A 13,136-nucleotide genomic window follows, 5' to 3' on the forward strand; every position below is an offset into this window, starting at 1 on the left:
CTCAAATATTTATTTGATTACTTTGCTTTTTGGCAGATGGTGGAGCAAGCAACTTTGGATTGAACTTCTTGACTTTTATCATTCTCTTCAATAATCTTATTCCAATCAGCTTGTTGGTTACACTTGAAGTCGTTAAATTTATCCAGGCATATTTCATAAATTGGGTAAATATAATTTTTATAATATTGATTTCTAAAATAAAGTGGTTCACAAGTAAGTGAAATGATGGATTGCTTGTCTATGTATACATTTTTTTCACACTTTTTCTAAATGCTGTTTATTTATTAGTAGTGGAATCTGAGGAGGTAATAATAAATTATTTCATTTAGTGCTGTTATACCTGCACCAGATTGATTTTTATAGCATGTTTGTTGTGATCCACTAATTCTAGAGGAGCAGAGTGAACCTTCTGTGGATTGCAGATAGAAACTTAAGGTTCAAATATTCCCCAAAATATGATTAAAGCCAAACAAGTTTAAATGTTGATACCCAAAAATTGATACATTTTATTTAACAGTAAATGAGAAAGAAGGAAAAAGAAAAAGGGGGTGGGGGTACAGGAAGAGTGAGAGAGACAGATTAAATAGAAATATATCACCCCTCCGTGGGTCCCAACGATGTGTCACCGGTCCTCTCCATCTGTCTGGTCTTCTTGGTGATGAGGGTCTGCCTCCAAAAGGCATAGAATTCAATGGATTAATACTGAATTAACCAGCCTGCTTTGGGCCATGTGGAAATGTCCAGGGCAAGTTTGACACTGTCTCTGGCAAGACTCTGGGTTGGTTGCATCATTTTGCATCATGTGCAGTGCTTTGAGGCAAGGCCTCAGGAATGAGTCTGGGGAGCACTTTGGTGGTCTTTGATGATTGTGACACCCCCTCAATTGCCCCTCACATGATTGTCCTGGGGATGTGGCTTTCCTGGGGTGCTGGGGGGTTGTTTCACAGCTGAGCCAGTTTGTGGGACTGAGGATGGGTTTTCACTACCTCTGATCAGAGGTTGCACCACACACCCAAGGCTGTCCTCCTTCTCCTCCTCCACCCTTGCTGGGGAAGGAGTCTGTGCCAACCTGGCAGCAGGAGATGACACTGGGAGCTGTGGCCTCCCCCAGCCCATAGCTAGGGAGGGATGATTTTTGGGAGTTTGGCCCTCGGGTGGATGCTCTCCCAGCCTTATCTGTTTCTTCCCAGACCTGAGATGATTGAACAAAAGTGTTGCTTTATCTTATCTCAAGCTCTCTTAGGCACCTTAACTCACAGTCCAAGGTTTCATTCAGGGGGCCCATTCAAGGTGGGCTTTGGTGGTTGCAGCTTTTCACATCAATGTTGAAGCCATGAACTGTAACATTTCAGTCTCTTGACAGTGTTTTTCTGCTTTTTACTTTCTCAGTATTGATATTCAGGTATTTATTCTGAATTTCATTGAGAATGATCAGAAGAATGTGTTTTGCAGCACTGGGGAGTTTTGTCCAGTTTCATATATTCTTCCCAGACTTTGGCATTTTGCTTTGGCATTTTGCTTTTTTTTTTTTTTTCCAAGCAAAACCCTAGTTTAAGGGAGTGGGGTTTATTATACAAAGGCAGTGTCTGCTAGTATTATCCCTTATGAAATATATAAAGATCATTTTGAAATCCTTTAATTTTTTTTTTCTTAATGAATTAGTGGGGAAAATGAATGGCTTACTCTGAGGTGGGAGTGAGCTATTTTCCTTAAAGCCATGCAAACATGCCTTCCATTTTTCCATTTTTTTTCCAAATCTAAATTTATCATAGCATTCTGAACTCTTTAATCCAATTCCTTCATCAAACATGTGAAATAGATTTGTATGTGTGAGATACGTTATGGAGATACAGGTAAGAATGCATGTGAAGTAGCTGGTGAAGCATATGCTTTATTTTAAAAGTTAAATACTTTTGTGAGCAGTCAGCTGGTTTTGATTTCTGAAGGGTTTTCTTTTTTGCTGTAAAACAAACTGTTAACAAATTGGAGAATGCAGCAAAATTTTTCCTTAATTGTCTGTATTTTAAAATAAATATTCAACAAAGACTGGTCTTGAAAGTGTAGATTGACACTATTTATGCAAGAAATCAGAAAGGCAGTTTTAACATTTCTTCCTGCCCCAGTTTCTCATTATGAGGATTAGTTGCCTTTAATTTATCCAAATCTGGGGCTCTGGACATTTATCTAAGTAATATTTCTCTTTGTGTGTAGATTATATTTGTATGTATGTATTATAGTGTAGATTATATTTGTATGGAGAAGCTGGTCATCTGCAATCTGTTGCACTATGTTACCATGTTTGACAATGTTTTATCTTTCACTGTATTTAAAAACAAACTCTGATATTTATTTAACAAGTAAGAGGAAAAGAACTCACACAATATGAATTGTATCTTACGTTTATTGTGTACTTTCAAATTTATCTTCATGTTTTTATCTCAAGATATATATTTATCTTGCTGTTTAGAAATGATTGGTTGTGTATACAGTAGAAGTAGGTAAGACTCACTTCTCCGTAAGAGTAATTTCTGCTTGTTGCTCATGTCATTTTAAATGTGTGGGTCAACAGTTTTTCAATAATACTGATCACTAGAAATAATCTCAGCAAAATCACCCATGAGAAAATCTTACTTCTTCTGGGGACTCTTGGAAGTGATCTGATAGTGTCTGTGGCTTCCCATGTTGAAACAATCTTAGGTAGATCTATTCATGTGTGGTCTTTTCTTCTACACTTAACTGTTCTATTCATGTGCTAGATTTTTTGTAGAGAAGTTCTGGAAGACTGATTTTTAAATATATGTACTTTTTTTATCTCTAGGACATAGACATGCACTATGAACCTACAGACACTGCTGCAATGGCTCGTACTTCCAATCTCAATGAAGAACTTGGACAGGTAGATAAAAGAATTACTGATTCTCACTCTGTATTGAAATTATTCATGTGAGGATTTATTTCAAAAAATATAACTCTAGCCTTATTATTTGCTTATTTCTGTTCTTTTTGTTTTGTCAGATATTTTTAAAAATACTTTGCAGTATCAGTGAATTATCTCTATGTCAATGTGCCTGTGGTAATCACAGAAGATGGAAGCGTATCAATAAAGTTACAAAATCAAAGGAATTTTGAGCATTAAGGCTGTCTGTGGCATAAAATTTAGTCTCAGTATATACATTTAAGATAATGTGCATCTTCAGTATGTCATTTTTTTTTCACATGCTCTGCATTCCTCAGAAGTGACAGCGAGTATCTTAGGGTTGAATCAGTTCTATACATGTCCTCTTTTCTTGCCACTAAAGACTGGAAGCCATGAATGGAATGGGGGCCAGATTAAACCTGGAAATTTGGGCTTAATTCTTTGTGCTTTGGAGTTCTCTTTTAATACTGTAAAATCAGTTCAACTTTTCACAAGACAGCACTTGTTACGTGTTGTTCATAATTAGGAAGTATGACAGTACAAGTGTGTCTGGGGCAGAGGGTATGCTTCTAGAAGAACTACATATGGTGTTTGTTCTTTCAGTCAATTGTATTTGCAGTCTGGTGAACTTTCTGGTACACTGGTGGTGAGCAACTCTTGCTGTGGAAAATAAATTACATGCTCATTTAATTGAATTGTATTATGAACACAAGTATGCATGTTCTTGCATTTCCTAACCTAGAAGTTCTCATAACTAATCCTTTATTGCATGGGCATGTAAAAGTTGTCTCTAGCTTTCCAAAACCAATAAATAAGAGCTTTGTTTTAGTCATGTAGTAAAGCAGTCCTAGGGAGTAATACATAAGACATGTGCCTTTTGGAAAAACTGGTTGATGGTTAATGTGTTCTATGACTGGTCCACATAGAGGAGTACAGAGCCTTTGCCTGCTGGGTTTAACATGTATGTGGAGAAAATTTTTGAAGGGGAGCACAAGCTCCTCTGGAGTCTTTGTTGAATCTTAGCTTTCCTTCTGTTTCATTTTACACTATGTTTTTTCTATCTCTGCAGCTAGTTTGTTATTCACATTCCCAGACACATTCTTTCCTTTTGACTTCTATAGTTTCTGTCTTCATTTCTTAGGATTCTCATCAAATTCTTCTTCACCATCAAGAGCTAGTCAGGCTTCTTGGGATCTCCACTTTCATTTTTTCGACAGATCCTTAATTTAAGCAGATTTTTGTATGGAGACCAAAGGACTCTACTAAAAAGAGCAGGTTTCTTCTTTGAAGTACATGAGGGTTGCACATAATGAAGACATTTCTCCCAAGAGATCTTCAAGTTGTAGGAAAGGCAAAACTTTGGTGTTGGGGAAAAAAAGGTTGACTTTTGTTAGCTGCAATTCCCATTTTCCTGTTGTGCCCACACACAAAAAAAAAAAAAAAATTTGCATCATAAACCTGACACAGAAGGATTCCTTCTAACTGCTGATTTGGTTAAGGCATAGTTCCTCAGAACATAGTTCCTCAGAAACATTTTTTCTAATATATAGCTGTCTTAGTCCCAGGTATAATGTAGTTAATTCCTAATTAAGAATCCTTGGATTTGTTTTTTAATTAGAAGTAAATTTTAATGAATTGAAGTTTACCTGTGACTCATAGAACTTTTGGTTCATCACAGACAACCTCATTTCTTCATATATTAACTTTTTTCATAAGATTAGGTTTAAAGAAAACTTTAAAATATAACAGGTTTGTGTACTTCAGCTTGGAATTTTAAAATGCTTTACCTGGTAGTTTCTGGAACAGAAGGGTTTATAATGCCAGGGGAATAGAAGATGTAGAGTAGGTAGAAAGGAATGTATTTCTACTTTTCCTGTAATTTGGTATTTCTGAACTGTTGTGCTTTTACTAACATTTTGGTTCTAAGAGGATACTTCTATGTCAAAAAGTTTGGTTTAGAAATGCATATAGATACTTTTCTTAGCATATTGCTTTCTGTCTGAAGTTTAATGTTTTACTGGCAAAGTCATTGGTCTTCACAAGTTTCTTGCACTTCAGCGAAATGTAGCGTGAGGGATGGTTAATTGCTCCACTGTGCACTGAAGAGAGCTTAAGTTTCCTGACATCTCAGTTGATTGATTTCTTTGGAAATGGGTATGAAGGCTGTGTATCTGCCATGTTTATGTATTGTTTTTGTTGTTGGATTTTTTCCTCTAAACTATGAAAATTGCAGAACAGGTAAAAATATTTCATATGTTGATAGTCATGAATTGTACTAGATATGTCACTAACTGCTGAATGTTGATATATAATGGATTTTATCATTCATTTAGGTCAAATACATATTTTCTGACAAAACGGGTACCCTGACATGCAATGTCATGCAATTTAAGAAGTGTACAGTAGCAGGAATTGCATATGGGTAGGTATTTTTATATATTTCTTTATCTGTATGCCTCTGCCTGTCCATCTGTGCTCATACATTAATACTGTAGTTAAAATAAACTTACACCTGAAAATATCTACAACTCAGTCAGCTTTTTGTTACTATAAAATGTTACTTATAAGAGACAGCATCACTTCTCTCACGACATCTTTTTTTTGCAAAGAGGAACAAAAATAAAGTTGAGATACCACAGGCTTTCTGCTGTAAGGCAACTTCAGTATGCATGCTTTTGCCATCATTTACTGTGTTGAATGTTCTTACAAACAAAAGCCTGAAGCAAAAAACTGGTTTGTTATAGTTTATGAAGTCTCAATAGAAAGACCATATTTTTGCAATTATCATTGCAATCTAGGCACTAGCAAAATAGTTGCAAAGCAGAGGTTTTTTTGTAATTTTGTTTTATTAACTAACTACTTGTTTTAACACGTGATCAAATTTTTTAGCATTTGTGATTCTTTCTCCTCTCCCTGTTCTATTTTTCCCTTGCTTCTTGTGCAGCCATTGCCCTGAGCCTGAGGATTATAGTGTTCCTTCAGATGATTGGTAAGCTCTAAAAATCATTTAGCTTCTGCTGCTTCTTGAAGATTCAGGATTAAAAATACTGAGCAATATATTTAGAGATAGTTTACTGCTCAGAAGTTAATTCAACATTGAATTCACACAGACTGACCACCTTGCACAAAGTTATGCCATCTAAATTCTATGGCATTAGGTTGCAGACTCTGGAATAGAATCTCTAAGTGGGTCCCTAAAATACAGTGCAGTCATTATACTGACAGTCCTGGTGCAATTCAAAATTATTATTGGAGAGGAAGTTTTGTCTTTTATTATATATCTGGTACTGTGGTAACTTTAATCACACTTTTCTACTGGTAGTCAGTAATGTGTTAGTAATAATCAATAATATGTTTAAGGAAAAAAATCCATATTTGAGAGTGAAAAATATGTTACTGCTGGTATTTTACTTCCTCCAGATAGTTTTAGAATATTAGCACTATGTACTTCTTAACTGGAACTGAGATTAGAACACTTGGGACTAACATTCATGTCTTAATGGGGACTTCAGGAAAGAAAAGTCCTGGTTTCCTTTCTGCTATCATCTACATGAAGCCTTGTGCTTCTTCATCATACTTTCTTACACTAAATATTTGCAATACCATTCAAAGTAAGCTCAGATACATCAGAGAAAAAAATGTCATTTACAGTCTTTAAATTATCACTATTTTATTTGTTGAAAGTGACAACAAGACAATGTCACACAAAATTGGAATGTTTAGTCATCTTTTGCTGAAAACATTTGAAGGAAGAAAAATTTTTACTGAATTAGCATTAATAATTCTTTGTTTAGATAGAAAAAAAACAAAGCCAGAAAAATTCCTCCTGCAACACATAAAATGTAGTACACATGCATACCTGAAAATCTTACCTGACCTGAATATCATTTGCTACAGAAGGAAAATGTTTCCTAAAGATGGAGAAGTTTGCTTAACTCTATACAAGTAATTTCATTAAAACAATGCAGTGCTTACATGAAATTAAGCATGCTTGCTCATAAACCATTAATGAAAAAAAACTGGTTTTAAATATTTATTCACATAAATATCTTTATGAACACTGTGAAATGGATAAACTGATATCTGAACAATAGTTAAAAAAAACCCTGAACCTTATAGGCAAAGAATATATTAGAAATATTTAGAAAATATGATACTTGAAATTTCTTCATGTGTCAATCTATTGCAATTAATAAAATCTCTTTGTACCAGTAATATTTCTAGCCCTAACATGACTAATATACTAAATCCCAAATCTTTTATATCTTTTTTTTAATTAGAAAGAATTGTTTTCTACTTTGTTAAAACTTACACCTGCAAATATTTTTCAGTATTTTAACACTAAGAATCTGTAAAATTTATATCAGAAAGCTTTAAGCAAACAAAGCTTAAAGCTTAGTCTCTAAACATAATGTAGACTCTTAAAATATAATGTATCTGAAGGTGTTAATATTTGGCACTTCAAGGACTAAAATAGTTCACTTTTGGTTTTCATAGAGAATCTTTAGGCTGCCTTTGATGTATATGGTTTATTCTTCAACTTAAATTGCCAAATGTATTTATTCTTTTGTAAGATTAAGTAATCAAAAGCAAGAACCAAAATAAAGTAAATGACAAAAAAATTCCTTCAACTGGATTCACTTTTCAGCACTGTTTTGTTTCACTCAAATTCAAAGTCATCTAGATTTTCTTAATACTTAGCTGTAGTATTAAGACTGAAGCTGTAGTCAGCTGCAGTAACAAATCTTCCTAGAAGTATCTACATATCTGAGCTCTCACATTCAGCCAGAATATTTGTGCAGTTTGGGAGATGTTAGTGTATGGCTTTATTTCTCTAGAACCATCTCCTCCTTGTATCTCTTAAGTCCATACTTCACCACTGTTGTTGTGTCTTCTTTATCTTTCAATTTCATGCATATGTTACTTTTTGATCATCAGTAATAAAAAGCAAATTCTCTGCATGCAGACTTCTCTGATGTCTGAACTAATTTGTTTAGCTCTTTCAGATACCAGACTTGCTTTTCTGCATTTAGAAACTTATCCCAAAACTGCTAATTTCTTGATGACCTGTGATCTCTTTGGGCATATATATTTTTTGTGTCCTTTCTATAACGTCATTCTAGAGATCAGAGGACAAGAAGCCTCAGTTTTACATTGTGGATATATTTTTACTTCATCCTTCATTACCTGGATTTAAGTGTATTTATATAAACCAGTGTTTCTTTAAATTAAATAAACTTAGGAAATGTGAGACAAGTACCTTTTCAATTCTTTTTCTCACAATACATGATTGCAGCCTTTATTGTAGCAGCTATAGCCCAAAACTTGTGTTTGGATGATTTGTATACAAACTGTTAAAATCATGCTAAGAGTGATCTCTTTTTTACTCAATTATTTCTAGGCAAGGCCCACAAAATGGAGAAGAAAAAACATTTAGTGACGTATCATTACTGGAGAATCTTCAAAACAACCATGTAAGTTATATAGGAAAAAATATCATTGTTTTGTGAGACGAAGCCATTGCTTCCAGTAATTCAAAAGATTATGTCCTTTGAGGGAAAACAAATAAATTGTGTATTTATACAAAATCAGTATGAGCTCATGAATACTTTTATAATTGTTGCTGATATATGTTAATAAGATCAAACCCTTATTTTCTCCCCTCCTTTTTTGATGCTATGGTTCAGATGTTACGAGTTTGAAGTAGTCTTGTGTTCTTATTTCTCTGGGTGTTTTACTGGTACTCCTGCTGTTCAGATGATGTCATGACATCCATTAAAGCTTTCAGGATAAGCCAAGTTAACTTGCATCCTGACATGACTTTCCTGGGCTTGGAGAGTTAACCGTATGCGTTGGGTTTCTGTGCATGCTTCCATAAGGTTAGATCTTCAGATGATGAAATGAAGGAGGCATTTTGGAGACTTATATTTGCCCCAAAGAGACAATGCATTTCTCAGGAAAATAACAAGTTATTTATTATCTGATTAAGAAACAGTACCATCATTACCACTTTCTGCTTTTTGCTTGTATAAGAGATTTTTTTACCTAGTCATAAACAACACCTACTTTAAACAGTGTAACTGTTCTCTTTTTGAAGAGGTAAAGTAAATTGCTCTTTTCTTTTCTTAAATTTTGTCCTTGCAGGAGGCTAGTTTCAGTTTAACTGACAGACAGTGAGGTATCTTTTTCTTACCAATGGGTCAGTCTTTAATGGTAGACATCTGAGAACAATTCTCAAGTGTATCTAAAGCAAAGGGGACTCTCATACTTACCTGCACAGGCCATTTATATTTACAGTGCTAGTAACAGGGAGAGTGGCATAGTTGGAAAGAGGCATCAGCTATTACTGCAGTTCTTGAAGTGTCCTTGGTGTGCAATTGTTGAGTCTTCAAAGTTTTCTGGTAGATATGTAGTATTAAGTATATATAATATGAGCATGCTATAAAAATGTGTTTGTATGCATCTTAAAAATTCAGGTACACATTCAAAGCGAGGTTTCAACACTGTATTTTAAATATATTCTGAAGTGCTTTGGGAAAGAATTTGTAATTCAACTTTCTGAATGCATCTTAGAGGATCTGGGGGCCATCAGTGGAAGAGAGGAAGAACCTGCTCCCATTAGTGTTTCTGCACTACAGAATTAAATTAGGTTTTCAGACATTATTGTATTTTATACAGTAATTGTAATGTTATTCTTAATCTACTACAAATCTGAAATACCATAAGTATGCTACAAGAAACCCTCAGCTGAGGTGGCAGCTGCTTTGAGCTCATTTACAGGGAATGCTGGGGTTTCTTTTAAACCAGTCAGTTCATTCATTTTGCAAATGCCAACTGTAGTAATAAGGTTCTTAGCTGTATTTGTCAAGTCCAATCAACTGTTCTACTTATATGTTTCTTTTCCTCTCTTGTGGCTAAAGAATTTTAAATTGTTTCCACTTTTTACACTTTGAAGTGCCTGATATATTCATCTTTAAAAGCAGTCTGATCTTGCAGCATTCTCCATGTGATTTTTGTTTGCTACATCTTTCTAAAGGTTCTCAAAAAGTGTTGTCAAATACAGTACAAGGCAAAAGTAAAAGACTATTTTTTAGTAAAAAGGACAACATCCAAATAGACTTCTGTGAATAAAGTAAAATTCTTTCAATACATCATTCATATTTACCTTCCCTAAAAAGTAGTTGTTTGAACTGTTCCGTGTTTCTGGTTATCTAATTTTGATTGTTATGATAACAAATGCCACTAAATTCTATTTATATAACCAGTATGTAAGCAAAAAGAAGTTATCCTGCATGCTGGAATTAGTTTACAGATAGTATTTAAAGAAAAGAGGTGCCTTTCATTAAATTTTTGTGAGCTATTATTTGTCTATATCTATTACTACATTTTGGTTGTTTATTGCTTAAATGATTAATCATACTCTGACCTATTTTTTTCCTTAGCCAACTGCACCTATAATATGTGAGTTCTTGACAATGATGGCAGTGTGTCATACAGCAGTTCCAGAAAGAGAAGGTGATAAAATTATATATCAAGCAGCATCTCCAGGTGAGACACAAATAACTCAGTGAACATATCCTATCAACTCAACAAGCAAATTTTACTCAGTTTATTGTTTTTGAAGAATCTTCTAAAATTAAGAAAAAATAACCAAACTTATCCCTCAAAAAATAAATCAGCTAAAATCAGTTTTGTAAAAAAGGATTTAGACTTTTTAAATTTTCATTAGAAAATACATTTCAATGTTACATGGATTATGTAAGGGTAAAGAATCAATAACCATACAGCACTGCTCAGGTGTTGTCAGATTGCTGTGGAGTTCTAAAGGAAGTGCTGAGAAGTAAATAAAAGTCAAATCAGGACAAAAATTTCATGGCCTTGTTTATTCTATAAGCCTATTCTGTACTTGGTAACCGTGATAATGATTTAAAACAGAGACTGTGTAATCAAAACAAATGTTTTTAATAGGATAAATTCTGTTAAGGATTGAGAAAAGATTATTGTGCAAAAGGTCTGTTTCAAGTCTATTGTAGTTCATAGACAATTTTTGAATTCAGGAAATGAATAAGCAAGGCAGAAAGATTAAAATATGCTCAGCTCTGCTGAGCTAATGTGTTACAATTTATGATGGGAAAAATTACCTCAAGTGCAGAGGTTCTTCCTTGGCTCCCCAGCTTCTAGGTGGCTACTTCTGTGAATCCTGTCCTTCAACAGCTGAAAGACAAGGGCAGAGGTAAATAAAGTTAATTTAAATAAAGTTAACTGGGTCATGGCAGTGTTTTACAGGGCATTGTAAACAAACTCCATTCTGACATTCTGAGCCACTTGGAGACAACTGATGACTGTGGGAGATATGGTTGCTGGTTTCCTGAATGTAAACACTGAAGTTATCTGTTATTTGCAGCAATGACTTACCACTCTTCTCTTCCAAACCAAAACTTCAGCAAAAAGCACTGTACGTTGTCCAGTGAGCTGAGGAAGGTGCTAACCTAGGTGCTTTGAAGAGGCTGCTCTCATTACTGAGCTGAGAGGTGTGGTCCTTTCAGGGCTTATTTTCTCTGAACTGTTAACTCATTTCATCAGTTTTCACAGGAGAAACAAAGAGTTCTTTCCAGCACCATGTTTAATCTTAAAATCCATAAAGGGAAAAGGAAGTGAAAAGTAGAAAAGCCTCGACTGTGTTGATTAAATCATGATTAACAGTTTTCTGGCATATTTGTAAAATAACTGTTGAACTTGCTGCAGATGAAGGAGCATTGGTCAGAGCAGCCAGGAATCTTCATTTTGTATTCACTGGAAGGACACCTGACTCAGTAATCATTGAATCTGTAAGTACTTTATTATAATTTACTGTATTTGCTTATGCTTTCATTTAAATAATCTGAATAACTGCATTATGATACATTTTGGTTGGTTTTGGTTCTTTTCCTTGAGATGTTTTTTTTTAATTCTTACTCTTCTGCTTTGTTGTTTTTTTTTTTTTTTTTTTTTTTTATTCTTCAGTTGGGACAGGAAGAGAGATATGAACTGCTAAATGTCCTGGAATTTACAAGGTAAATTTGTACTAGTGTCTTTTTGTGAAAATACTTAGACATTTATCTCATGGAAAAAAATGCTTGCATTTTTTTATATTTTTACAGGCAAAGTATGCAGGTTGTATAGCTTGTATCTGTGTAATATGTAAACACACTATAGACAAAACAGAGTACATGATGAAGATTACACCTCCTGGTTTATTGTAAAACATTTTCAGAGGCTTTTTTCTTTCTTGTTGTCTACATAGTGACTGATATTTTTCACTTTTGCCCTTGCTTAAAGATTTAAAAAACCTTTGATTTCAAAACTTAAAAGAATATGTGGAAAATAATATAGGAAAGTACTCAGACTTCTAAATGTATTTTTGAAAGCCCTGGCACCATATGATTTATTAAAAAGTAAATGTATTTATCATGACTGATAAAATACATTTTGCATTTGACTTTAAACACGCTTGTATAATTGCGGCTTATTTAAATGCTCTAGACTGAGTCTCATTATCTTCTGAGCAGCATCACTACAGTGTTGACCAGTTGGTTTACTTGGGATTTGGGTTTATCACATCTTTTTGCTTTCAGTAAAAATTTCATGTTAAAGTTCTTGGAGTTACAAATATACCCATAAGAAATATGGATGCAGTTTCAATTCTTATGTAGAGCTGTCTATATTGTATCTGTGTATGCTGTCTGTGTTCTAAATGTTTTGTAGGTCTATTGCTTACTTTGGCACAGGATAAGGAAGAGCTTTGTATGTAGAGGAAGTTCCTTTTTTTCTTAAAATGATTCCTCATAATTGTGCTTGTGGAAAGTGATTGTTGTTTTCCTTCCTGTCATATTATATTTCCCTTAAGCTTAGCTAAAAACAAAACAAAAACAAAAACCCAAAAAAAAAAAAATAAAACAATCCAATGCATGAGAGACAGACTGAAGATGTGTAAGTTGTGTGAAATCAGAGTAGTTGCCTATAGTTATAGTAATATCAATAATAGTATGAAACAATTAAAGATTCAACAGAAAGTAATTTTTATATTTTTGAATGTATTTTAATGTATGTTTGTAATTCTTTTTTTATATATATTGTGGAGGACATACGTTAATTTTTTAGATTTATGTAATGATTTCATTTTTTTTGCAGGCATTGCTTTCATATTATTTTTTTTTTTGTAAGTTAGCAAGTATGTAGT

The 13,136-nt window shown here is 33.9% G+C and overlaps 1 protein-coding gene across 6 annotated transcripts in view; it reads left to right on the forward strand.

Annotated features, from left to right (window-relative positions):
- ATP8A1 (ATPase phospholipid transporting 8A1) overlaps positions 1-13,136 on the forward strand; it is a 103,964-nt gene that overhangs the window by 30,971 nt on the left and 59,857 nt on the right. For 5 of the 6 annotated variants that reach the window (XM_053940202.1, XM_053940201.1, XM_053940204.1 and 2 more), the window contains 8 exons: positions 37-164; positions 2,819-2,896; positions 5,251-5,339; positions 5,862-5,906; positions 8,319-8,391; positions 10,360-10,465; positions 11,663-11,745; positions 11,921-11,970. In XM_053940202.1, coding sequence (XP_053796177.1) covers positions 37-164; positions 2,819-2,896; positions 5,251-5,339; positions 5,862-5,906; positions 8,319-8,391; positions 10,360-10,465; positions 11,663-11,745; positions 11,921-11,970 — 652 coding nt within the window. The remainder of the gene's footprint in view (positions 1-36; positions 165-2,818; positions 2,897-5,250; positions 5,340-5,861; positions 5,907-8,318; positions 8,392-10,359; positions 10,466-11,662; positions 11,746-11,920; positions 11,971-13,136) is intronic. The other variant, XM_053940203.1, reaches the window with a different exon arrangement.

Source organism: Vidua chalybeata, chromosome 4 (assembly GCF_026979565.1).
Source record: "Vidua chalybeata isolate OUT-0048 chromosome 4, bVidCha1 merged haplotype, whole genome shotgun sequence".
In the NCBI taxonomy this organism is placed as follows: domain Eukaryota; kingdom Metazoa; phylum Chordata; class Aves; order Passeriformes; family Viduidae; genus Vidua; species Vidua chalybeata.